General features: G+C 44.3%; 2 protein-coding genes across 4 annotated transcripts; both read right to left on the bottom strand.

The window, feature by feature from the left end:
- Nucleotides 1-2,977: 2,977 nt before the first annotated feature.
- On the bottom strand, nucleotides 2,978-11,365 carry LOC132765899 (zinc finger protein 397-like). 3 transcript variants are annotated; one of them, XM_060760183.2, is made up of 4 exons: nucleotides 11,308-11,365; nucleotides 8,712-9,577; nucleotides 6,421-6,547; nucleotides 2,978-4,687 (listed from the first exon to the last, which is right to left on the bottom strand). In XM_060760183.2, exons 2-4 carry the CDS (start codon nucleotides 9,411-9,413, stop codon nucleotides 3,660-3,662), a joined length of 1,857 nt encoding a protein of 618 aa, XP_060616166.2. In that variant the 5' UTR covers nucleotides 9,414-9,577; nucleotides 11,308-11,365; the 3' UTR covers nucleotides 2,978-3,659. The 3 variants fall into 3 exon arrangements, with proteins under 3 accessions (XP_060616166.2, XP_060616165.2, XP_067321407.1); XM_060760182.2 differs by having other exon boundaries at nucleotides 2,978-4,690; XM_067465306.1 differs by having other exon boundaries at nucleotides 2,978-4,690; nucleotides 8,712-9,500; nucleotides 11,308-11,359.
- A 6,708-nt stretch (nucleotides 11,366-18,073) lies between these two features.
- LOC132765923 (uncharacterized) lies at nucleotides 18,074-27,357 on the bottom strand. Its single transcript, XM_060760224.2, has 3 exons — nucleotides 27,313-27,357; nucleotides 22,776-23,380; nucleotides 18,074-21,986 (listed from the first exon to the last, which is right to left on the bottom strand). The coding sequence occupies exons 2-3, from the start codon at nucleotides 23,340-23,342 to the stop codon at nucleotides 21,282-21,284; spliced, it is 1,272 nt and encodes a 423-aa protein (XP_060616207.2). The 5' UTR covers nucleotides 23,343-23,380; nucleotides 27,313-27,357; the 3' UTR covers nucleotides 18,074-21,281.
- Nucleotides 27,358-27,910: the final 553 nt, after the last annotated feature.

A 27,910-nucleotide genomic window follows, 5' to 3' on the forward strand; every position in this document is an offset into this window, starting at 1 on the left:
GGGTTTTGGAATTGTAGTTCACCTCCATCCAGAAAGCACTGTGGACCCAAACAGTGATGGATCTGGACCAAACTTGGCAAGAATACTCAATATGCCCCAATGTGAACACTGGTGGAGCTTTGGAAAAATACACTTTGACATTTGGGAGTTGTAGTGCTTGGATTTATAGTTCACCTAAAATCAGAGCACTCTGAACTCCACCAATGATTGAATTGAACCAAACTTGGCACACAGAACTCCCATGACCAACAGAAAATACTGGAAGGGTTTTTTTGTTTGCTTTTTTGCTCCTGCAGTCAAAACAAGTTTGGAGACTTGGATTCTAATAAATGGCAATGGAGTGCCACTGGATGACCTTGAGAAAGACACTTTCTCAACCTCAAAGAAGGCAAAGGCAGACTCCTGAAAACATCTTGCCAAGAAAATCCAGTGCTAGGTTCATCCTGGTGCCCTTCCAGATGGGCCCTATATCCCAGGATCTGATCCCAGATTATCTGCTTTGTACTGGATTATATGAGTCTGCACTGCCAGATAATCTGGGATAAACAGAAAACCTGGGATCGGATTGTGGCATATAGGGCCTGTCTGGAAGGGCCCCTAGACCCCTTCTACACTGTCCTTATATCCCAGGATCTGATCCCTTCCTTGGCATTTTTCTATTTCCTGCCTTTAAATCCATGTTAGAAACAGATGAGTGGGAGAGGAGGGAAGGAGGGGAAATGGGGCAGATGGATTAGGGCCATGATGGCAAACCTATGACACGTGTGTCAGCACTGACACGCGTAACCATTTTCGATGACACGCAGCCGCATGTGGCCACATACAGAGAAGATGGGGCCGCATCCCAAGAAGAACATTTCATCCTCGGCTCCTACACCAGCATTTTTCTATCATGCCGAGATATATGGCATTATAGAAAAAACAGGTAAGTTAAATAATTGGTTTTTGGTTTATTAAATACAGTTATATATTACAATAATATATTTTTGTTATTAAACTATAAATATCATGAAATTATGGGTTTTTTTTTTCTCGAAGTGACACACCTCTTGAGTTATGCTCGGTTTTTTGGTGAGTATTGACACACCAAGCTCAAAAGGTTGCCCATCATTGAATTAGGGGAAGGGAGCACTGGAAAGCGGCGGGAGGGGGTGTGTGTAATTTGCTATTTCTAAGGGACTCCCACTGAAGAAGGACACTGATTTAAAGGAGATGCAGTTCACCTACATCTGGAGAGCACTGTGAACCCAAACAAACTATGGATCTGGGTGAAATTTGGCACAAATACCCGATATGTAGAGCAGGCTTTCGCTTGGAGAGTGGACTGCCCTTCCTCCTCCTCTCTGTTCTCTTCCAGAGGCACCTCCAAATGGAGAGGAGGAGAAGGGCCAGCCTTGCTGCTGCCCTTTGCTCCTCCCGCTGCTCTTTGAGGCTTCCAGGCAAGCTGAAGCCTGCTCTAGAAGCCCAGGAAGGCGAGAAGGGCACGGTGTGGGACAGCAGCAGAGATGCCTGCCCTTCTCCTCCTCCTCCTCTGGGCTCTTTCTCCTCCTCCTCCTCTCCGTTTGGAGGTGCCTCTGGAAGAGACTGGAGAGGCCGAAGAACCCAGAGGAGGCGGAGGAGGGAGACTCCTACTGCTGTACTTCGAGGCTTCCATGAAATATCTTAATGAGACATGCCGCATTTTCACAGGGTGTCTACACCCTACACCACTGGAGAAATTATACTGTTTAGCCAGCTTTGCACCACCTGACATCCGCTGGGAAGTAGCAGCCAATAATTTAAGGACCAAGGCAGTGACATCTTCAGCCCATCCTCTGTTCGGATATCAGCCAGCACTCCAATGCCTTAAATCAAGAAATAGTTTTCTAAGATCTACAGAGATACCTCAGCAAGCGAGAGTCCCAAAGTGGCAGTCTAAAACCTGGAACCTCAACCCATGCCAGATATCGAATGAGAGACTCCCCCTGGGCACACAGAAGACTGGACAATTTGGAAGGCACTGAACAGACTTCGCTCTGGCACCACGAGATGCAGATCCACCCTTAAATGCAGCCACAAAGTGGACATGTGTGTGTGGAGAAGAGCAAACTGCAGACCACCTATTGCAATGCAGCCTGAGCCCTGCCACATGCACAGTCGAGGACCTCCTTATAGCAACACCAGAGGCACTCCAAATGGCCAGCTTCTGGTCTAAGGATATTTAATATAATGCAAAGTTTTTAAATTTTGTGTTTTTTAAAATGCATTTTCAACTGTACCCTTGGTACAGTTGAAAATGTAAACACAGTGGTGCAATGGGTTAAATGACTGAAAGGGTGGTGGTTCAAATCTGGGGACCAGGTCTGTCAGCTCCAGCTTCTCATGTGGGGACATGAGAGAAGCCTCCCACAAGATGGTAAAACATCCGGGCAACTCCTGGGCAACATCCTTGCAGATGGCTTAAACATGAAATGCATTTATATTTCAAGTAGATTCATGCTCAGTAAGAGATTCTAGTTACAGCTGCTATTCACTGTAACTGATGTAAGCAAGTACCCGCAGTTTTAGTAGGACTGATTGCAAGAGCATCCCATTTTTAATACCTTGGGCTTTATTGCATGGTAAGAGCTGCGGTGGCGCAATGGGCTAAACCCTTGTGCTGGCTGAACTGCTGACTTGAAGGTTGGTGGTTTGAATCCGAGAGACAGGGTGAGCTCCTGTCTGTCAGCCCCAGCTTCCCATGCGGGGACATGAGAGAAGCCTCCCACAGGATGGTAAAACATCCGGGCGTCCCCTGGGCAGCATCCTTGCAGACAGCCAATTATCTCACACCAGAAGCGACTTGCAGTTTCTCAAGTTGCTCCTGACATGAAAAATAATAATAAAACAAACTAGATGAGAATTAGAACCTTGTTTTCATTAGTCCGCTCATAACATAAGACGTTTCCCCTCTTGTCCATGAGATGTAGGTAAAAATCAGAAGAATTCAAGTGGAAACTCTTGTATGAATACATTTTTAATAACCTGGACCTACCTGTGCTAAAAATCCAGTACGGCCAACATTGGCATTTGATAAAAACATTTGTTGATTTTCTTACAAAAATGTGATCATATTCAAACCAGGACCAAGTTCCATGTTACCTCAGTTTAGTCTATGAGAGGGTAAAAATTAAGGGAACCATTTAAAAGTTTCCTCATAGTCTGATCAATTCCTCTTCACTAGTGCAAGAGATTGAGTGGAAACTTGAAGCTTTTTGTGACAATAGGAGCAATTGTAACATTTCTCTTCCATCTCCTGGGTCTCTTGCAAGACTTAAGGCCAGGGACCTTTCAAAATATCTATGTCTTTGAAACCATCTTTCTTTTGAAGAGCGAGGCTCTGCCTCTGATGAAAGACTTTCCTACCAACAGGTTTATATGTGCCACTTCCTGCCTGATGCATAATTAGTTGCATTTTTTTTCCTGAAGGGTTTTTTCTCCCCTATCAGTCCAAGCATTCAAACAATTGTGGGTTTTCATACGAATTCACAGTTCTGAAGAGATGCCAGAAGTTCTCACACAGGTCCTCTCCTATTCAACAAGGTCTGATTGAGAACTGAAGCTTTTCCCACATCAGGAGCACATAAACAAGTGCACTCTCACATGACAGTAGGTTATGGGCCCAAGAGAAACACTTCTCACTATAACTTCTCCCCCGTGTGGATTCTCTGATGGACTCTGAGAGCAGAGCCATGACTAAACGTATCGCCACACTGTGAGCACTGGAAGATTTCCCTGGAGTCCGAGCATTCGGGCGGCTTATCCGTGTGGGTCCGCACATGGAAAACCAGCTCAGAAATGACTTCAAAGGCTTTCCCACAGACAAAACAGGCTAAGGAATCCCCTCTTGAGTGGGTTCTCTCATGTTCAATAAGTTCGGACTTTTTGTTGAAGCTTTTCCCACAGTAGGAGCACATTGCCATGTGGGTTCTTTCATGCGCTCTCAAGTGCGGGCTGCAGCTGAAACACATCCCGCAGTAGGAACATTTGTACTGGTTTTCGCCCGTGTGAGTTCTCCGGTGGACTTTGAGGCTTGTGTACGTTCCAAAGTTTTCTGCGCACTTTGAGCATTTATAAGGTTTCTCCCCTCTGTGGAGCCCCTGGTGTTGAAGGAAACTCGATATCTTCATGTACGCTTTCCCACAGATTGGGCACACGTGTATTTTCTTTCTTTTCTGTTTTTCCTGCTGGGTGTTGCAACCAAAGGTATTCCCGCAGACTGAGCATTTGTGTGGCTTCTGGCCCATGTGGATTCTCTCGCTTTCTCCGCAGTTGGAACAGGTATACAGTTTCTCCCCGACGTGGTTTCTTTCATGAGACAGAAGGTCAGAACTGCTACTGAAGCTCTGGCCACAATGCCAGCACTGATATGGCTTCTTCTCTCCCTGGGGGCTGTTGTGCATCCTCAGGTCTGAACTCAGGCCAAAGCTTTCATCACATTCCTCATATTTCACATTCTGAACCTCCTGGGTGTTGGGTTCATTTTCAGTTTTGCAAACCACCTGACCCTCTCCCTCCTCTTCGTCCCCTCCATTCTGTCTCTCTGGCTTATACTGACTCTCATCAGGCTCTTGGTCTGTTTTCAATAACATCACTGAGAGCTCCATTTGCTCAGGATGCTCCAAGACGGGTTTCTTCTCCTCCTCGCTTTCTTCCATCCACCCTCCATCTGCTGAAAGAGAGATAAATATACAAAACATGAATCAGAGCTTTCAAAGATGAGGCTGTGCAGGTTCTGAAGCAGTGCTTGGCTGCTGTGTCGGTCTGGATGAGGGTGAACAGATAGAAACCGAATTCAGACAAGACAGAGGTACTCCTGGTCAGTCAGAAGGCCGAACAGGCCGTAGGGTTACAGCCTGTGTTAGACGGGCTTACAATCCCCCTGAAGACACAGGTTTGCAGCTTGGGAGTAATCCTAGATGCATTACTAAGCCTGGAACCCCAGGTCTCGGCGGTGATCAGGAGAGCTTTTGCACAAGTAAAATTTGTGCACCAGCTGTGCCCGTACCTTGGGAAGTCTGACTTGGCCACAGTGGTTCACGCTCTTGTTGCACCCCAGATAGACTACTGCAACACACTCTATGTGGGGCTATCTTTGAAGACTGCCTGGAAGCTTCAACTAGTCCAATGGTCGGCAGCCAGGTTGCTCACTGGACAGGCATACAGGGAACATGCAACTCCTCTGTTACACCAGCTCCACTGGTTGCCACTCAGCTTCCGAGCACAATTCAAAGTACTGGTTTTAACCTTTAAAGCCCTAAACAGTTCTGGCCCAGGCTACCTGTCCAAACGTATCTCCTGTTATGAACCATCACTAAGTTTAAGATCTTCAGGAGGGGCTCTGCTCTCAATCCCACCACGATCGCAAACACAGTTGGTGGGGACGAGAGAGGGCCTTCTCGGCAGTGGCCCCCCGTCAGTGGAACTCTCTCCCCAGGGACATCAGGTTGGCCACTTCCCTCCTGTCCTTTAGAAAAAAACTGAAGACTTGTCTTTGGGACGCATTCCACTAGTGGACAGCGGCAATTGGAATAGAGATTTGGAAACTGCGACAGTGATTTAACCCCAGACTTGGGTTTGGCTTAACTGGCATGACTAATTTACTGTTTTAATGAATTGTTTTAATGTTTTAATGTATTTGTTTTTAGTATCTATATGATGATAGCATCGTTTGGTGCTTATGTGAGGCCGCCCCGAGTCCCCTCTTGGGGGGAGAAGGGCGGGGTAAAAGTGCATGAAATAAATAAATAAATAAAACACAACATGATCCAAAAGGCCAAACCAATCCCTGGTAAATAAACACTTAACTAATTTTCAAAAAATCATAGAATTGGAAGAGATTTCATGGGCCATCCAGTCCAACCCCCTGCCAAAAAGCAGGAAAATTGCATTCAAAGCACCCCCGACAGATGGCAATCCAGCCTCTGTTTCAAAGCCTCCAAAGAAGGAGCCTCCACCACACTCCAGGGCTGAACAGCTCTTACAGTCAGGTTCTTCCTCATGTTCAGGTGGAATCTCCTTTCCTGTAATTTGAAGCCCCTGTTCCTCATAATCTCCAGGCCAGCAGAAAGCATGCTTGCTTTCTCCTCCCTATGACTTCCCCTCACATCTTGTATTGCTCTACTCTAGAAGCATAGTGTCTAGACCGGGGGGAAGCATTAGTCCCACTCTCTTCTGCTTAGATCAGACCTCACGTGGAATTTTGCATCCAGTTTTGGGCACCACAATTTTAGAACTGTAAGCAAGAAGCATAAAGGAACTCCTCCAATATATTAAAATCATCAATACTGTTTTAATATTTGTGTATTTTAAATTATATAGTAATGTTTTAGTGTTAGCCACTTTGTGTCTCCATACAGAGAGAAAAAGCAGGATTTATTAAATAAACATAGCAATAATTACCCAACACAGATGCACTCTCTTCACTCTCCTGCTTGGCTTCGGTGAGAATCTGTATCTTCACCACATCTGTCTGAGCCTGGTTGGCCTGGGAGAGGTTCACCAAATCCTCATCAGTCACTGCTGTGCCCTAGAGCGTACGAATGTAAAATAAAGTTAGGATGCAACAAAATAAGTATTGAGTAGGCATGCAAAAGTTTTCAATACAAAGTACAGTCAGTGTCCCATATTTACTGCTGAGGGGAACAACACCTTGTGAAAGCGAAGAGCCCCAAATTTTAACATGGCTTTTTTTAACCTTAAAGAATATCTCTCTTGAAATGTATAAGTCCTCCAATATGAGTGTATCATCCACTTCCACCAGCAGGTGACTATAAAAGCATATGGGAGGACCAAGAGATTCTCACAAAATGTTCTCTCAAAGTTCTCCAGCACAACTTCCAGGGGAAGTTGATGAAATAGTTAGGAGTGGACGATCTAGAGATTCCAAGAGAATTGTCCTCTATAGGAATCTCTAGATTGTTCTACGGTCAAACTCGGGAGAAAGTTGGCCATAATATCATATTGGAGGAATTAGAGATTCCTTGAAAGATTTGTAATTAAATCCATAAATAACATAGTCCCAAACAAAAAATCTTAGTGTCTTGGTTTTTAGGTTTGTTCCTGGGATCATAGAATCAAAGAATTGGAAGAGACCTCTTGGGCCATCCAGTCCAACCCCCTGTCAAGAAGCAGGAATATTGCATTCCTGCTTCTTGCGTGGTGGAGGCTCCTTCTTTGGAAGCTTTTAAACAGAGGCTGGATGGCCATCTGTCAGGGGTGATGGCCATCTAGCCCCTGTTTGAAAGCTTCCAAAGAAGGAGCCTCCACCACGCTCCAGGGCAGAGAGTTCCACTGCTGAACGGCTCTCACAGTCAGGAAGTTCTTCCTCATGTTCAGATGGAATCTCCTCTCTCGTAGTTTGAAGCCATTGTTCCACGACCTAGTCTCCAGGGAAGCAGAAAACAAGCTTGCTCCTTCCTCCCTGTGGCTTCCTCTCACATATTTATACATGGCTATCATATCTCCTCTCAGCCTTCTTCAGGCTAAACATGCCCAGCTCCTTAAGCCGCTCCTCATAGGGCTTATTCTCCAGACCCTTGATCATTTTAGTCGCCCCCCTCTGGACACATTCCAGCTTGTCAATATCTCTCTTGAATTGTGGTGCCCAGAATATTCCAGGATCATGCTGATTCAGAAAATTGCATTGGCTAGATCACATCAGCTCTATGTTATTAGATATGGCATATCATAGTTTGCTATAGGTAAGCAGATAGTGACTGGTAGAGTCACAGAATCATGGAGTTGGAAGAGACCTTGTGGGCCATCCAGTCCAACCCCCTGCCAAGAAGCAAGAAATTCGCATTCAAAGCACCCCCGACAGATGGCCATCCAGATTCTGCTTAAAAGCCTCCAAAGAAGGAGCCTCCACCACACTCCAGGGCAGAGAGTTCCACTGGTGAATAGCTCTCACAGTTAGGATGTTCTTCCTAATATTCAGATGGAAACTCCTTTCTTGTAGTTTGAAGCCATGGTAGATGGCATATGTTCTGTATTTCAAAAACCAGAGCGGATAGAGGAAAACGTGCTGTTTCTGGAATCATTAGGTCAAATACACCCAGAAACTGGTCTAACAACAGAGGCACCAAAATGTGTGTTGACCAGTGAATCAAATCCATAAAAAGTCAAACCTTGAAATGTAGAGATAATAATAATAATAATAATAATAATAATAATAATAATAATAATAATCCTTTATTTATACCACGCAGGACTCAGTGCGGCTTGCAAGAGGTCGAGCCCAAATACATCAAAAACAAAAAACACAACAACAATACAGCAAAAATAACTCATAGCAAAGCAAAACAATAACAAAATCATGACGCATTTAAAAACCTGTGGCAGGGCCAAATGTAATGGTTAAAAATATTTTTAAAAAATGCTGGGCATGTCCAGGTGAAATAGGATGGATATTTAGGGATAATTGGGTGTGCAGACAATTCTAACTCTCTCGTAAAGTGCATTTGGGACAAATTGCTTGGGATACCTTAATCTGGGATCTAACTGTAAATGTGGAGAACTAACTTGATTGAAGTGTATTCAGTAGCAGGAAGGAACTGTGAATTCATTGCTGATCATGTCAACCAAGTTATTTTTGGTCAGCCTCCAGTAAAGAAGCTGGGCAGCTATGTCTGTTGACTATGAACACCATTCTCAACAGCACTTCAAAGACAGTATTTGGGGAACACACTCACCTGCCCTTCCCAGACTTTGGCCTCTGGTTGCCACAGGAGGAAATCTTCTGCCAGGGTTACTGCTTGGGCGCATGTCTCTGGAGCATTTTTCCGGAGCCAGGTCTGCATATCTGTTGGCAGGACAGCTAGGAACTGCTCCAAGGTCACCAACTCCAGCATCTCCTCCTTGGTATGACTTTCTGGCTTCAACCACTGGCGGCAAAGCTCTTGGAGCCGCTGGCAAAATTTCCGTGGCCCATCAGCCTCTTGGTAGCGCAATGTCCGGAACTGCTCGTGCTGTGTTTCCGATCCAACGGCTTCTCCAGCCAGAACTCTCTCCTCCCTCTTCCCACTGTGCGTCGTACACTTTTGAATTTCTCTAGTGCCTTGTGGCTGGACTTGGGAAACCCACAATTCTCTGGGCCACTTGTTGAAAACAGCTGGATCATTACATTGGTTCAGTTCAGGAAGCTGTGGAGTTCCTCCACTTAAAGGATGAGCTTGAAGCCCCATCAAAAAGCCCTGCAACTGGGCATCCCAGTTCCCAGAGGGCCCATCCTCTGGCTCCTGCTTCACCTTGGCTTTCAGAAGAACGGTGCCTTTGTTTACGTCACCTGGTTCAATGATGGCCGACTCCCCCTCCTCTTCCTCCATCTTTATTTCGGGATCCATGCCCTCCTTGATCAAAACCACCATAGCTTTTGCATCTTGGGTTTCTGCCATTCTGTGGCAAAGAAATCACTTTCTTTTTTTGCTTTCCAGCACCACCTCTCTAGTCTCGCTGCTTTATCTGTCAAGTTCTGTAAGATACTTAAATAATTGTGCGAAGTTAAGAACTTTCTATGATCAAGAGGGGCCAAAATGTTTGAGCTCCACAGCCTTTCCCACTGTGTAGAGAAAAATATAAATATGAGAGACAAAGTCTAGGACTCCACACTAAGAGCAAGATTGTACGCTGCTTTAATGCTGTGTTGTTGTGTGACTTCAAGTTATTTCAGGTTTATGGCAATGACAAACTGAAACTATTGTAGGTTTTCAGGAATGGACAGTGTCTGACTCACCCAAAGTTACGCTGTTAGTCTAAAGCAGGCATGGGCAAACTTCGGCCCTCCAGGTATTTTGGACTTCAATTCTCACAATTCCTAACAGCTGGTAGGCTGTTAGGAATTGTGGGAGTTGGAGTCCAAAACACCTGGAGAGCCAAAGTTTGCCCATGCCTGGTCTAAAAAGTTGCAGTACAATGCTCAAACCTCTGCCACACACTGCTTCTCTTTAATGTTGCTGGAATATAAAGTTTTGCTAGTGTAGTTATGTAGGAGAGTCAGGACATCTCAGATGAAGGTATCATAACAGCAGAGCTCTCTTGATGAACCCACATTCAGGAGAATTCCCATTATTCCCAGTCTGCATGGCGGATAATCAAAAGTGATCGGAGTTGTCATTCAATAACGTCTAGAGACCCAACCTTAATAAAAACTAAAGAGAACAGACTATGTGTATGTATGTAACTATAATTCCAAAACCCATGAAAGCCTTCTGTTTTCTGTTGGTCTTGGAAGTCCAGTGTGCCAAGTTTGGTTCAATTCCATCATTGGTGGAGTTCAGAATGCTCTTTGATTGTAGGTGAAATATAAATCCCAGCAACTACAACTCCCAAATGACAAAATCAATTTTTTGAGTGATGGTCACTCATTGGATTGTTAGGCATATTCTGTCCAAAATTGGTGTCAATTGGTCCAGTGGTTTTTGAGTTATGTTAATCCCACAAACGAACCTTAGACTTTTATTTATATAGGTGATTTATATAGGTGACTTGTTTTTGATATATATTATATAGACACACACACACTAGCCATTCCCTGCCACATGTTGCTGTGGCCCAGTCTGTATATATGTGTTTTGTGTGTGTGTGCATATATATGTGTGTGTATTTGTGTATATATGTGGTTTTGCACATGTGTTGTATTTTTGTGGGGTTTTTTTGGCTTTTAAAGTTTCTTCTGTTGTGTTTTTCAGTGTTTTTATGAGTGACGGTCACTCGTTGGCCTAATAGGTGTATTGTGTCCAAATTTGGTGTCATTTTGTCCAGTGGTTTTTGAGTTATGTTAATCCCACAAATGAACATTACATTTATATATATATATATATATATACACACACACACCACATTCCTTATTTAAAATGAGACTAAAAGTGGCTTATAACTTGCAGGCTTTGGCTCCATGTACAGTTCTGCAGAATGAAATATAAATGGTCGGTGTAGACTCATATAATGCTGCTTGGTTGCATTGACCTGTTGTCTACACTGATTATACAGTGCAGTTCCAAACTCCATTGCATGGCAGTGTAGATAAGGCCCTAATATCACTCTGTATTGCACCCATATTGGCCTTTATCCACTAAAGCTCTTGCTAACCTAGAAGCCAGTGATTCTTCAAGGGGCTGCTGCATTTCTGCATTTACTCCCCTCCCCCTTTATCCCTTCTTAAATAAATATATGGCTGGAGGACTCTATATGAGAAGTTTCAGTCTGCAAAGGACTTGGGGAAAGCCCTTCCTTTGCCTTTGCCTTTCCCTTTCCCACCTGCAAGCCTTGCAGCCTCTTCTTCCCACTCACCTCTTTGCAGGACTTCTTCCCTGGGATTCTATGGCGCTCCTGGCCCCGCCCCTCCCTGATCACTCCTAGCCCCGCCCTCCCCCAGACCGGAAGGAATGTTCCATGAGCACACACTGGGGCCACTCTAGGACTCAGAGCTCTGTCGCTTTAACTCTTTCATAGCCAAGCAACCCAACCTCTTTTATCAAGGGATGATGGAACAGAAGGCATGCTCATCCAATTTTGCAACACAGATTTTGAACAGATTAATACCAAAAATGAAAAAAAAATTGATTTCAGCAGGGAGAAATGTGCAGCATACTGCAATTTGCCCCCCAAAATATTGAAATGCACAGATATAGGATGGGATGCAGAACACATCATGCAACAGGCAGGGCTTGATGAATCCAAGGTTGGAGTTAAAATTGCTGGCAGGAACATTAACAATCTTAGATATGCAAATAATAATAATAATAGTGTTTTTTTCTGTGTCGGTTGCAACTTGAGAAACTGCAAGTCGCTTCTGGTGTGAGAGAATTGGCCATCTGCAAGGACGTTGTCCAGGGGACGCCCGGATGTTTTGATATTTTGACATCCTTGTGAGAGGCTTCTCTCATGCCCCAACATGGAGAGCTGGAGCTGACATTAGGAGCTCATCCGTGCTCTCCCAGATTCGAACCTGCAGCCTGTCGGTCTTCAGTCCTGCCAGCACAAGGATTTAACCCATTACGCCACTGGGGCTCAATAATAATAATCCCTTCGATCATCTGGAAAGGCCCTGCTCACGATCCCACCTGCGTCACAGGCGCGTCTGGTGGGGACGAGGGACAGGGCCTTCTCTGTGGTGGCCCCCCGACTCTGGAACTCTCTCCTCAAGGACATCAGACAAGCCCAAACGCTGGCTGTCTTTAGGAAGAGTCTGAAGACCTGGCTGTTCCAGTGTGCCTTTCCAGAATAGGAAACTCCTGGCATTAAGTCCCAAATGCACTTTGTTAGAGATTCAGGATTATCTGCACATTGCACCTACCTCCAAATACCTCTACATATCACTTGTCAAGTCCAGCACTTTTAAATTTTGTCTTTTACACTTGGCCCGGCTCTTGGTTTTAAATGCGTCACTGTGTCATTGTTTTTTTATTGTTCTAATGCCTTTCTTGATGTTTTTATTTGTTTATGACGTTATTGTGTATGTGTGTTATTGTTGTTGGCGGCCTTGGCCTTTGTAAGCCGCATCGAGTCCTTCGGGAGATTTTGTGGGGTATAAATAAAGTTAATAATAATTATTAATAATAATAATCTAATACTGTTAGAGACCCTAAATTGGGTCTTCTTAGGTCCACATCACGGGAGCACGTAAGGAAGGAGACAGTCCCAAAAAAGATTAAAAAACAAGGTTTATTTTAGTTTCTTCATGAAGAAGACGGACAGCCTGGCAGCATATGCAGATGCTACCTTTCAAGTGACTGCCACGCCCCCTTGGCTTTTGTACACCTCAAGTAAACAACATTTTTTTTGGTCATGGAAAGTATTCTCTTTCTAGCCCCTCTCCCTTGACCTTTTGATGGACTTCCGGTTGGTGGCTGAAGGTGGAGGACGTGTCTCCTCGGCTCTCCGAAGAGACTGCCTGGTTTTGACGGTTTTTGAGGAATTTTCCCCTCCTTCTGAGTGGTGGTCGAAGGCCACAGAAGCAGTGACCCAGCAGTGCAGACGGCCGACGGTATTTAAGAGGGGTCTCCCTCAAGGAGACCTCCGAAAATACCCGGCAACATGGCACATCGGGCTCCGTTCCGTCTCCACGGCAGGACGCCATAGGCGCCCAACTACCTCCATAGCCACCGGCACAAAATTATCAAGACAAACTAGCAAGAAATAGCATCATTCACAACACAAGGCATCAGTCTTCAAAGGGAGTAACCGACGTTGCAACTGGATTTGAAAGACAACAAGCAATAAAAGCAGGATACAAACAAACAAGACTTCCCAGTCTCTCACCGAAGAAAGGTAGAGAAGGAGGGAGGAGGAAACAACAACGAACAAAGGAATCCCGCACACCAAGACATCAAAGACACTTAAAGGTAACCATCAAATAGCATTAAAATAAAAGGGGACGCAGGGATATATACTTCTACATTTCTATACCAATACTAGTACTAGAATCCAATACTGACACCGACCGCCTTTCTGTCGCATAGTAACGAACACCAATACTGATACGGCTGGGTAGAGCAAAACACAAGCTCCCTCCCCTCTCAGGGGACAGCAAAACCTACTAAAAGGGGGAAAAGGGGTTTCCAAGATCTCCCCTGGAAGGGGGGGACCGAAGAACCCCACAAACCCAAGGTACAGCGGGCCGTATGCAGGAAAAACTCTGAAGTGAAGGCGAGGTACCTAGACAACTAATGCCAAAACAATATCCCAAATACCATAAATAGTAGAGGCACAAGCCAAATTGCAAACTCCAACAGAGGGAAAACCAGCAAAAATCAGGAAACCTGAGCTTAAGAATCTAAGAATTGGAATTTATTACAGAGAAATAACGGGCAAGAAAATACGAAAGCTCTTCAAACCCCCCCCCGTCCCAACCCCAACCCAACAAATTGACAGATAAAACATACAAACAGATTAACCACTGACCTTGAAGCCGAGATAACAACATTGCTGGTGCCTCGGTGGCACAAGAAGGAGAAGACCTTGGAACAGAGGCCAAACGAGGGGGAGGACGACGAGGGTAGCGAGGGCGGCGACTCACGAGGGCAGAGGCGGAGAAGCAAGGAAAGGAAGACGCCGGGAGCGCGCCGCAGCACAGACGCCGCCAGCGCGCGCTCGCCAAAACCCGCGCCAAACACCGCGAGAATTGTAAGGAGAGAGAGGGAAAGGAGAAGGGGAAACAGCGCGAGATCAAGCGAGACCAAACAAATCACGCGAGAAGGAGAGGAAGAAGGAAACAACGCGGGACCCGAGGAACTCGCGTGAGAAGAAGGCCCAGGAAGAAACGGAGGCTGACAGAACCCGGAAGGCACCCAGAAAGGAAGGTGGTAAACAGCAACAAAGAAAGGAAAATTAAGGTAAGAACTCGACAAAGGGAGAAAGGGAGTCCAATAGAGACTCTTAGATGGGCAAGTAAAAGAAGAGACAAGGAAACAGAGAGAAGAATACAAATAGACACTGCAAAGAAGGAAGGTTAAGAGAGGGTGGAAGAAGACTGGGGCAAAGAGAGATAGAAACACCAAACTCGAGAGCAAAGGAGGGGATAATCAATAGAAAGCTCTCCAGCCAGAGTTCCACCAATAGTAAGATACCCAACCCCAAACACAGCATAAACAGAAGCACTCCCACTCAATAATTCATACACATCCAACAACTAAGATGACTACACCAAGCTCCAAAATGAAACAAACACAACTCATCAAAGCTCAACAACAAACTCCTGTGCAAACCCAAAAGAAAGACTCCATAACAGAAGAATCCATCCTCAATGTCATTCTGGCAGAAATCAAAAATCTTTCAGCCAAACAGGACACACAACATAAAGAACTACAGGAAGAGATCCAAAAAATAAAGACAGACTTGAAGGAAGAGATAAATAAATTACAAACGGACGTGGATAATATAAAGAAGGAAAATCAGAAAATAATCAAAACCCAAGGGAAATGGGAACACAAAGTAAACAAACTTGAAGACATTAATCAAAAAATGCAACAAAGAATGGACTTGATGGAGAATAAGGAATTAGAGTATCAACTTCGAATAAGGAACTTGGAAGAGACGAAAGGAGAGAAAAACTTAAAAGGGACAATCATTGGAATTTTAGCGGAGCTGATGGAGGTAAGCGGAGAGGTTATAGGACAGGATGTGGACAGGACCTACAGGGTGACGACGGGATATGCAAAACGAAACGGAACCTCGAGAGATGTGATCGTTAGCTTTTGTCGCAAGAGCACTCGAGACGAAATTTTAAAAGAAAATAATAGGAAACCCATCTATTACAAAGACAAAAGACTAATAATAATGAAAGAAGTAACTCAACATACCCTTGCAAAACGTCGAAAATACTCTTTCTTAACGGAAGAACTTGTTAGAAGAAAAATCAAATTCAGATGGGAGAAAGTAGAAGGAATAACTGTAACCCTAAATGAAACACGATACTGGTTGAACTCAGAGGAGAAAGCCAGAGCCTTCTACTTAAATCACATCCAAAAACAAGCCGGAGATCCAACACAAAGAAAGTTCCAAACGAATACTATAGACTTTCCGTCCAAAGAACGTCTGACAGAAGCAAGGAAAGGATCCCTGACTGAGGAAATAGAAGATGATGGAGTTAAAAAAGACAACAAAGAAGGAAGAGAGCTTGAATCAAGAGACACCAAAAGATTGAGAGAATTCTCACCAGAAAATTATAAACTTGTGCTCCCGCAAGAGGTGATTCAATGGGAGATGCAGGATGGCAACAATGAATAAGAATTTAAGGATTTACTCGAACAACACAAATGGACTGAATTCCCAGAGTAAAAGAAAGAAACTATTCAATCATCTAAAACAAAAAAATCTGGACATTATAGCCCTGCAGGAGACACACATCATGGACAAACATGTGAAACATCTGACTAATGAAAAATTAGGTAAAGAATTTCACTCTTCGGGAAGTGAGAAGAAGAGGGGAGTTGTGACATATGTTAAAGAATGGTTAAATCCAAAATTAGTATTCAAAGATGATGATGGAAGATTTTTAGGAATTAAAGTTGAAATAAACAACCAAAATATCTTGATTTGTAACACTTACTTTCCAAACGGCCCTAAAGTAAAATTCATGAAAGAATTAGTGAAAATAATAGGAAAATATGAATATGATGAGTTACTACTAATTGGAGATTTCAATGGGGTGGTAGAACCAAAATTAGACAAATCTCATCGAAAAGAAGGGGGTAAACACGGCAAAAACAATTCAGGCAAATTGCCCCAAAAATTTCTGTCATATCTGAAAGATCTAAACTTATCTGATATGTGGAGACACTTCAAAGGGTCAGAAATAGATTACACCTTCCTCTCGGGCAAATACAAAACATGGTCCCGTATTGATATGGCCTGGGCCACGAATACATTAAATCTAAGATTGAAACACATTAAAACGATCCCTAGACTGTTTTCTGGAAAGTACCTTCTTGTACCTGCAGACTCTGCGCTTAACCACAACCTTTGGCTTAACCACAACACAACTACTTCCTATGTAGGCTTGAACTTTGTATGACCTCTACATGTCAAATCTTGTTTCTTAAAAACATTTTCTTCCGTGTTGCTCCTTTTCTACAGAGAAAGGGAATATTTCTCTTCTGCTGTTAATTTCATTCAAAGCTTCTTGCTTAGCATTTGGAAATTTCACACAAAGACCCTTTCAATACTTTATTCATAACCCTCCTGGAAAAAAGTGACGAGCGGAGTGCCATCAGCAGGGTTTCATCCTGGGCCTGGTCTTGTTCAACATCTTTATTAATGACATAGAAGGCATGATCATCAAGTTTGCAGATGACACGAAATTGGGAGGGGGAGCCAATACTCCAGAAAACAGGAGCAGAATTCAAAACGAATTTAACAGATTAGAGAGATGATTGGCCAAAACTAACAAAATGAAGTTCAACAGGACAAATGCAAGATACTCCACTTAGGCAGAAAAAATGAAATGCAAAGATACAGAATGGGGGACAATGCCTGGTTTGAGAGCAGGACGTGTGAAAAAGATCTTGGAGTCCTCGTGGACAGGTGAGCATGAGCCAACGTCATGTGGCGGCAAAAAAAGGCAGTGGGATTTTGGCCTCTATAAATAGGAGTCTAGTATCTAGATCCAGGGAAGTCATGCTACCCCTCTATTCTGCCTTGGTCAGAGTTGGAAGAGACCTCATGGGCCATCCAGTCCAACCCCCTGCCAAGAAGCAGGAAAATTGTATTCGAAGCACCCCCGACAGATGGCCATCCAGCCTGTTTAAAAGCCTCCAAAAAAGGAGCCTCTACCACACTTCAGGGCAGAGAGTTCCACTGCTGAACAGCTCTCATAGGAAGTTCTTCCTAATGTTCAGATGGAATCTCCTTTCTTGTAGTTTGACACCATTGTTCCATGTTCTCGTCTCCAGGACAGCAGAAAACAAGCTTGTTCCCTCCTATGACTTCCTCTCACATATTTGTACATGGCTATCATGTTTCCTCTCATCCTTCTCTTCTGCAGGCTAAACATGCCCAGCTCTTTAAGCCACTCCTCATAGGGCTTGTTCTCCAGACCCTTGATCATTTTAGCTGCCCTCCCCTGGACACATTCCAGCTTGTCAACATCTCCCTTCAATTGTGGTGCCCAGAACTGGACACAGTATTCCAGATGTGGTCTAACTGCACTTGTCTCAAGCAAAGAGTTCTTTCTCCCACCTTGTACATTCCACAGATATATAAACACCACTTGCTTAATTTCCAACAGGCCTCACAACCTCTGAGGATGCCTGCCATAGATGTGGGCAAAACGTCAGGAGAGAATGCTTACGGAAAATGGACATACAGCCCGGAAAACTCACAGCAACCCAGTGATTCCGGCCATGAAAGCCTCTTGTAGCTACTTACCTGATCGGTTTTTTTTCCTCCAGCTTCAACTTCCAAGACAGACAAGTGGTTAAAAGGACAGTGGTGGTGTATTAACTAAGAAAAAAGTGGAACAACACTGAATAACAAGTTACATTGAACCTGTAAGTTGTCCCTGACCTGCGGTTTGTTTACAAAGCAGCAGCAGCAGCAAAGGAGGGTGATCATCTCATATTTTTCATTTCCTTTTATTTACAAAAAATGATAAACAGCCACTCCCAAACATCCCATAACGCTTTATAACAAATGGATATAACAGTCATCAAAATGAAGCAAACCACAACAGTGGTTGGCTGTGATATTCATGGTTCAAACATAGACATGGAGTCTTGGTTCAGTACAAGGAATACTGAAGCTAGAAACAATTGCTTCTCCAACCAGAGAACGGGATGAGAGACACTTCAAAGAGATCATCCAAAAGTATTAAAAATACCCTTTTTGAATAAGGATACTGTGAAAAGCACAAGGTATACGAAACAGTAGAAAGCCAACTGAGAAGGTCAAGATGGACTTTGCTCATAGTAGGCCAGGAGATACAAATATAGCTAAATATCACAAAAATTGAGATCTGCATAGACAATGTATGGTGCTCGTAACGATCTTTGCGCTTAGATAACAATATAGAACAAGAGTAGCTTCAATGCTGATAAGAAACAGAAGAAGGAACCATATCAAATCCAAGTCCATCCAAATATGAATAGGATAGTCTATTATCTTTTCTCATTGGGATTATAGTTGTCCCTTCACATTTGCACATCTGATTGAAAATATTCTACGCATCTCTAGAGCAGTGGTTCTCAACCTTCGAGTGCCCAGATGTTTTGGCCTTCAACTCCCAGAAATCCTATCAGCGGGATTACTGGGAGTTGTAGGCCAAAACGCTTGGGGACCCCACAGGTTGAGAACCACTGTTCTAGTGGAAGCATAATATAGAATCACTTGGTGGATCTCGAACATTCCTAGAGAGGAAATCTTTTGTTGGATGTAGGTAGATGAAACCATGGGTTCAGGGGCCATAGTATGGTCCCTGAACCCATGGTTTCATCTACCTACATCCAACAAAAGATTTCCTCTCCAGAAATGTACTAGATCCACCAAGTGATTCTATACATTTAGGGTATTTATACTATGTCCTATGCGTGCATTAATTTGATGGTTTTCTGCCTTTGCGCTTATGATCTAAATGAAATTGGATAGATAAGCAAAGGGAAGATGAGGAAGGAAACCACGTTCATCAGATGCTGGCTCCTCTTCTCTCCCTCAGAGATACTGAGATGGAATATGGAGGGAGGACCTATATTATGCTTTGAGCAATTATAGTTCCATATCCCTCAAATATATGTTTTTAGGCTTGTCATGTAAATGTGAGACCACAGCAAATCCTATAGAAACGAACAACTTCCTGTGCAAGCATATCAGATTCCCACTGGAAGACCTAGGAGATGACTAGAACATACCTATCACATTTCTTGGTCCTCCACTGTGTCTGTATGTTCATCTTCCAGTGGAAGCATATCATAGACCATGGTTCTCAACTCGCCAGCCAGGGATGCAGGCAAAACGTCAGGAGATAATGCTCCTGGAACATGACCATACAGCCTGAAAACTCACAGCAACCCAAAAAGCAATTCTTTATTTGCTGTTATTCACTTTCACAGAGATACTGTGAATCTCCAGTAAATACTAAGAGCTGTCTATACTGTATTTTGAAAAACAAAAACTCCCAATGCTTCCCCCCCCCTCCCTTCACATATCTATTTTTGAATGGATTTGGATAATTATATGGCTCCATTGTCCATTAGGCAATTCTGTATCTGATTTCAAGATTATTTATTACTGTTGATGCTACTCTGTTTTATAATGGTTATCTAATTGTATACATTCTTATGCATGTTACACATTGCCTACATCTGGCATGGGCAAACTTGGGCCCTCCTGGTGTTTTGGACTTCAACTCCCACAACTCCTAACAGCCTACCGGCTGTTAGGAGTTGTGGGAGTTGAAGTCCAAAACACCAGGAGGGCCCAAGTTTGCCCACGTCTGGTCTATATGATGGTCATTTGATTGTACCGGGCCTTATATCTTAGGGTATACAGCTATGTTGTACTACCTTCAGTGGTTTCGTACCCTTGATATTTTTCATATGACTAACTATTGTCCTATTTACACTTTTAAAAAAATTACAGTCATCCCTCCACATTGATGGATTGAACTCCTGTGAATGTAAGTATTCTCAGAATTGCTTGATATGTTCTCCATAGGACTCTCTAGGTCTGTGGTTCTCAACCTGTGGGTCCCCAGGTGTTTTGGCCTACAACCCCCAGAAATCTCAACCATTCTACCAGCTGTGAGTATTTCTGGGAGTTGAAGGCCAAAACATCTGGGGACCCACAGGTTGAGAACCATTGCTCTGGGTCCTCCAGCGTGACTCCACAGACTATACCACAGGAGGATCTAGAGCAGTGATTTTCAACTTGTGGGTCCCCAGGTGTTTTGGCCTACAACGCCCAGAAATCCCAGACAGTTTACCAGTTGTTAGGATTTCTGGGAATTGAAGGCCAAACCATCTGGGGACCCACAGGTTGAGAATCACTGATCTAGGGATTCCTAAAGAGCAGTCTTCTCTCTGGATAAAAAGACCCCTGATATTTAAAAAAACAACAAAACATTTTTTGTACTTTTGCGGGGATCCTGCATCTGTAACTTCCCATCATAAGGAGGCAATAGGAAAATTCAAATCTTACTATATGCTGATGACATGGTCCTCCCGTTAGTGACACAAACAGTTAAAGTCCACAGAGGAGTTCAGAAATGGAAATTTAAACCATTTGGGATAATACAAATCAGATATTGTTATTGTTGTCATGCCTACGGGATTGTCTGAGACTTTAATTTGCAAGAGCTCATTTAGATAAAAAGTTTTAATGTTTATATTGGAAAGTGTATACTGTACTTTTAAGAGTTGTATCTTATTTGACGTCATGGCCTGTGGCTAGTACAATAAACAACTCACACACTCATTCTTTATCCATAACCTCCATAAAAGTGTAACTCCTCTACCCGACTCCTGCATCATTTTGAGTGTTTTGCTTCTTTAAGAGATCCTCTCTTGTCTTCTCTTGTTTGAGAGTGGATGCTCAACCTTCAAGTGGGCGGCCTATGATATCTATCTAGAGGGAAATAAAGTAAAAAAAAACCTTTATTTTCTACTCCGCTTCTGCATCTCTTTTGACATCTTGCTTGTTTAAGAGATCCTCTCTTGATTGAGAATGGATAACTCATCTTCTTCTGGAAGCATTTCGCCATCCTTAGCTGAATGGTCAAAGAAGGCATTTGAAACAATGGTGCCTTTGTTGTCGCAAAGTCCTTGAAAGATGAGTTAGGCACTATTCATAAAGTAGTTTGCTAGAGTATCTCTCACTAGGATCCCATTCTGCTGATCTTCTAGGGACGTTGGGAAGGAGAGTAGTCCCTCTGGGGCCTGGTCAAACACACTCTGGTCTTCCGAACACAGCGCATCCACCAAATCGTGCCCGCGGTTCTCACAGATGTTGTGGAGGACGACACACCCCACGACGACAGGGATGATATTGTCTTCTGACACCTCCAAGCGCGTGGCCAAGCATTTCCACCGGCCCTTCAGCCTCCCAAAGGCGAGTTCGGCGATCTTCTTGCAGTCCTCCAAGCGGGAGTTGAAACGCCTTTTGGACGGGTCGAGGTTGTCGGTGAAGGGAGTCATAAGCCATCGCTTCAAGGGATAGTTGGTGTCAGCCAAGATCAATGGGGGGATCTCAACGTTGCCGATGGTCACGGTGGGATTTCCAGGCACGAAAGACCCCTGGTCCATGCCATCACACAGCACCTGGTTACGGAAGAAAGAGGCATTTTCATCTTTTCCACACCAGCTGAGTTCAATATCGACGAAGCGGCCCCTGTGGTCCACTAGGGCTTGCAACGACATTGGAAAGAAGCCCTTCTGGCTGACGCTGGTCCCCTTCCGAACCGTACAGAGGATGGGGATCTGGGTCCGGTCCACAACCCCCACGCAGTTTGGGAAGCGCATATTCGCAAATCCCGCCATAACCTTCGGAAATACAAGGAAACAATGTTAGAAAGAGTCTGTGTGCTTAACTCACATCACTATCTAGATCAGGCATGGACAAAACTCAGCCCTCCAGGTATTTTGGACTTCAACTCCCACAATTCCTAACAGCCAAAACACCTGGAGGGCAGAAGTTTGCCCATGCCGGACCTAGATCATGTCAGAAATATTAAATGTTAATTAGGTATTTTTAATTACAAAAATGTGAGTCAAAAACTGAAACGGTTAAATGGATGCAATGACTCAGAAAAAGCTACAGTTCAATATAATCAGGTGTGCCTGTAACTTAGTAGCCCTCAGTCTGTTATAAGTCTCTGTGGAAGAAGGGCTTCGGCGTGTTAGTAGGCCTCAGTATAAGAAGGCCTCTGTGTTAGTCTGAGAGAGCCCTCAGTGTGAGAAGGCCTCAGTGGGAAAAATTCTGGGTGTTTTAGTTTGGTGACGCACCTTTGTTTGAGGCCTTGTAAGACTACGAGTCCCATGATTCCACAGCATTGAGCTATTGCCGTTTAAGTGGTATCAAACTGCATTAATTCTACAACATAGATAAATGATTCCCAAATTTTAGTCCTCTAGCTTTTTGGACTTCAACTCCTAGAAGCCTCAGTATAAGAATCTTGGCAAATGATCCTGAGAGTTAGAGTTCAAAACACCTGGAAGACCAGAGTTTGGGAAACATTAACATATATGCCCTCAATGTTGGCTGGGTGAATCCATACCAATCAAACAGTGCTTTGGCCCTGAAAGCTCTCTAATACAACTGATCGGAAGTACCTCCTGAGGATCTTTGAGAACAACCAACTTCTTGAAGAGGAGCTTCTCAATCGCCAGGCAGACTTCGATGAAGACCTCTCCAACAGTGGAGCGCCCAACCCCAAAGCGGTCAGCTACTGCCCGGTAGCACTCAGTGGTGGCCAGCTTCCAGAGGGCAATGCCCGTCCGCTTCTCCACGCTCAGTGGGGCCCTCATGGTGGTGGTCTGGCGGTGCAGCTCTGGCCGAAGTGCATCACAGAGCTCCAGGAAGGTGTCCTTGGTCATGCGGAAGTTCTGCAGCCACTGGTCGGGATCCCAGGTCTCCAGCACCACCCGCTCCCACCAGTCCTGGGTGATCTGGCGGGACCAGAAGCGGTGTGGCCCGGCGTCCAGCTCCTCGGCAATCAGCCTAGTCTCACTCTCGGGACAGATGTCTGGCAAGAGCTGGTGGAGGAGTGAGATATGGTGGGCCATCACTCGACGAATGGTCCTCCGGGCTCGGGCCGCGACGCCCCCCCGGTGCAAGTGGAGCCGGACCAAGCTGTGGGTGGCCAGGATCACGAGGATGATTGCTTCCATGTTCTCCATGGTTAGCAGAGGTCCCAGATCAGGAAGGGGAGGAAACTCTATAACAACACAATTTTTTTGAAGTTTAGAGGGTGGAAGTCCACTCTGGCTGGATCTACACTGCCCTATATCTCAGGATCTTTTTCCAGATTGTCTGCTTTGAACTGGATCATACATTTCATGGTATAATGGGGTTTTAATAGCTTTAATTTATAGTTATATGTTTTTGTTTTTTTTGTTTTGGTTTTTCACATGGATGTTGGGTATTGAATTTTGCCATGCTTATGTTGGAAACCACTTTGAGTCTCCCCAGGGGTGAGAAATGTGGTATATAAATATAGTAAATAAATACATAAATAAATAAATGCCCACACTGCCAGATAATCTGGGATAAGCAGATAATACGGTATCAGATCCTGGGATATTGTCTAGTATAGATCCAGCCTCTGCCTCTGGTCTTTTTAGCTTACTTTGGGTCCTGATATCCCTGACCTAAATCTATTCCAAGGCACTGAAAGCACAATAAAACAACATTGTAATACAATACCTTTACAGAAATGCTGGTTTTCAAAATATATCCAAAAGAGTAAAAGCTGTTTGCTCTAATATGTGTGTGTGTGTGTGCAATGATTATTGGAACAACCCCAGATTACGATTGTGGATGGAGTGATTTTAATAGTGATTATAATGTTTATATGTTTTAATGTGCATTTGAACTCTATTTTTAAATTTTTAACTTAAATGTATTTAATTGTCTGTTGCCTAAAGGCATCAAATAGTTGCCAAATGTAAAGCCGCCTTGAGTCCCCTTTGAGGTACAGAAAGGTAGGATATAAATAAAGTATATATAGCTGCACATCGCAAGTGCTGAGCTTGACTCAGCACATAAAAGATGGCTTTAAAAGGCAGCAGATCACAGGAGCTGTCTTCATAGACCTGTCAGCTGTAAACCTCTGCCTCTTTCTGAGAAAAATGTATAATATCATAAAGGATTACCACCTCACCCGCCTCATAGGAAACCTGCTACAAAACAGGAGCTTCTTTGTTGAGTTCCAGGGCCAGAGAAGCAGATGGCGGAAACAGAAGAACGGCCTGCCTCAGGACAGCGCGCTTGCTCCATCCATGTTCAACATTTACACAAATGACCAGCCACTGCCAGAAGGGACAGAGAGCTTCATCTATGCTGATGACAGTGCCATTACCGCTCAAGCAGGGAGCTTTGAGATGGTTGAACAGAAGCTCTCCGAAGCGCTGGGTGCTCTTACTGCCTATTACAGGGAAAACCAGCTGATCCCTAATCCATCTAAAACACAGACATGTGGTTTTCATCTCAAGAACAGACAAGCATCCCGAGCTCTGAGAATTACCTGGGAAGGAATCCCACTGGAGCATTGCAGCGCACTCAAATACCTGGGAGTCAATCCGGACCGTTCTCTGACCTACAAGAAGCACTGCCTAAATATCAAGCAAAAAGTGGGTGCTAGAAACATCATCATACGAAAGTTGACTGGCACAACCTGGGGATCACAACCAGACACAGTGAAGACATCTGCCCTTGCGCTTTTCTACTCTGCTGCTGAGTACGCACGCCCAGTGTGGAACACATCTCACCACACTAAAACAGTGGATGTGGTTCTTAATGAGACATGCCGCATTATCACGGGGTGTCTGCACCCTACACCACTGGAGAAATTACACTGTTTAGCCGGTATCGCACCACCTGACATCTGCCGGGAAGTAGCAGCTAATAGTGAAAGGACCAAGGCAGTGACATCTCCAGCCCACCCCTGTTTAGATATCAGCCAGCATGCCAACAACTTAAATCTAGAAATAGTTTTCTAAGATCTACAGAGACACTCACTGGAACACCTCAGCAAGAGAGAGTCCAAAATTGGCAGGCTCAAACCCAGAACCTCAACCAATGGCTGATACCAAATGAGACTCCCCCCCGGGCACACAGAAAACTGGGTGACTTGGAAGGCGCTTAACAGACTGCGCTCTGGCACCATGAGATGCAGAGCCAACCTTAAAAAATGGGGCCACCAAGTGGAATCCACGACATGTGAGTGCGGAGTAGAGCAAACCACAGACCACCTACTGCAATGCAAACTGAGCCCTGCCACATGCACAATGGAGGACCTTCTTGCAGCAACACCAGAGGCACTCCAAGTGGCCAGATACTGGTCAAAGGACATTTAATAGAACGCCAAGTTTTTAAACTTTGTGTTGTCTCAAATACATTGGTTCGCTCCTGATACGATAAATATAGTGTGCAGAACCTCAAAAATACTGGGGAAGAGCAGAGAGAGACACAGATGAGCAGAATTTGTTCAACTGAAGACAAGAGACACTAGATATGAATAAGACCTAGTAGAGTACAGTTTGAGGACCGGGACATCTGTAGGGATACTAAGGTGCTTGTCTATAAAGCTATTGTCCTCCCAACCCTGCTCTATGCCTGCAAAACATGGACTGTCTACAGGCGTCACATGCAACTCCTGGAACGATTCCATCAGCGCTGCCTCCAGAAAATCCTGCAAATCTCCTGGGAAGACAAGCGGACAAACGTCAGTGTGCTGGAAGAAGCGTGCAGCGTGCAGCATTGAAGCGATGGTGCTCTGCCATCAACTCTGCTGGGCCGGCCACGTTGTCCAAATGCCTGACCACCATCTCCCAAATCAGTTGCTCTACTCTGAACTTAAGAACAGAAAACAGAACGTTGGTGGGCAGGAAAAGAGATTTAAAGATGGGCTCAAAGCCAACCATAAAAACTCTGGCATAAACACTGCGAACTGGGAAGCCCTGGCCCTTGAGCGCTCCAACTGGAGGTCAGCTGTGACCAGCAGTGCTGCAAAATTCGAGGAGGCACGAGTGGAGGGTGAAAGAGAGAAACGTGCCAGGAGGAAGGCGCATCAAGCCAACCCCGACCAGGACCGCCTTCCACCTGGAAACCAATGCCTTCACTGTGGGAAAAGATGTGGGTCAAGAATAGGACTCCACAGCCACCTACGAACCCACAAGGAAACCCATCAAGGAAGACCATCTTACTCGTCCAACGAGGGATCGCCTAAGTAAGTAGAGTATAGCCCCTTAAATAAATAAAATAAAATAAACAAAGGACATTTAATCCAATACCAAGTTTGTAAACTTTGTGTTTTGTTTGTCTGTTTGTTTGTTTTTAATGCAATACAACCGACACAAAACACATATACACACATATACTGTATATAGCGTAACTGAGCTCTCTCTTTCTCTCTCTCCCTATATATATATATATACATATATATACTTGCACTGGCGTCGAATACCAAGTTTGCAAACTCTGTGTTTTGTTTGTTTGTCTGTTTGTTTTTTAATGCAATACAACTGACACAATACACATACACTTATACTGTATATAGTGTAACTGATCTCTCTCTCCCCCTATATATATATATATACACACACACACACACACATATATATATATATATACACTTGCACTCTCTTTGACCTCTTAATGGTGTCAAATAGGTTATAATATTACAAAAAAGCATTTAAAGAAGACAAAATAACAAGGTGGAAGGGAAAAAAGGGAAGGAAGAATGGGAAATAATAGGAAATGAATTAATTCACAGCTCATGTTCCCCCAAAGTTCCTACCAAATACAAAATGAGATCCATATATATCAGGCATGGGCCAGCTTGGGCCCTCCAGGTGTTTTGGACTTCAACTCCCACAATTCCTAACAGCCTACGGCTGTTAGGAATTGTGGGAGTTGAAGTCCAAAACACCTGGAGGGCCCAAGCTGGCCTATGCCTGATATATAGGCTTGTACATTGATTACAATGGGCCAATTTAAAAGCACTACAAAGAAAGCAGCAAAGGAGAAAAAGAAAAGCTGGGAAGAAAAAGGAAGGAAGGAAAGAAGGGAAAATGGGAGAGAATGGGGCCAGGCATTAATGCAAACACAATAAACATAAGACAGTTTGAGCTTGGCCTCTTCTTCTACCTGGCTTCAATCTCTGCTCCTTTGCCACCCACTCAAAAGGGTTAAAACCATAGAACAGCCTTTCCTAGAGCAGTGTCTTCCCCAACCCTTTGGACTTCACTTCCCAGAATCCTCCATCATTGGCCAACTCAGCTGAAGCTTCTGGGAGTTGAAGTCCAAAAGTGTTGCACAGGCTGGCGTGAGCGTACGCGCTGACGCCATCAGCTCGCCTTGTTTTGGACTCCACTTCCCAGAGTTCTCTCCCATTGGAGTGTCCTAGCAGAGGCTTCTGGGAGTTGGAGTCCAAAATGACTAAACTAGGGACGCTTGAGAACGATTGGTCCAATGGAGAAACCGCTCTTATGACGTCACTTGAGCAGGCGGCCTGGATGGGCAAGACGCCATTTCTTGTCCATTCTGAGGGCCAAAATGGCGCCTGCTCAGTCTTAAAGGGGAAGAGTCCTTTTAATGGGCTTGCAGCAAAGGAAATCCCATAGAGGTGTTAGCCCTTCTGAAGCCTATCAAAAGCAATTTGGCTGGAGTTGCACAAAAATGTACCTGTTCTGAAGTCTGCTGTAGTAAATAAGGAACACAACTTAGAAACAAGGGAACTCCAGAC

This window comes from Anolis sagrei, chromosome 2 (assembly GCF_037176765.1).
Source record: "Anolis sagrei isolate rAnoSag1 chromosome 2, rAnoSag1.mat, whole genome shotgun sequence".
NCBI lineage: Eukaryota > Metazoa > Chordata > Lepidosauria > Squamata > Dactyloidae > Anolis > Anolis sagrei.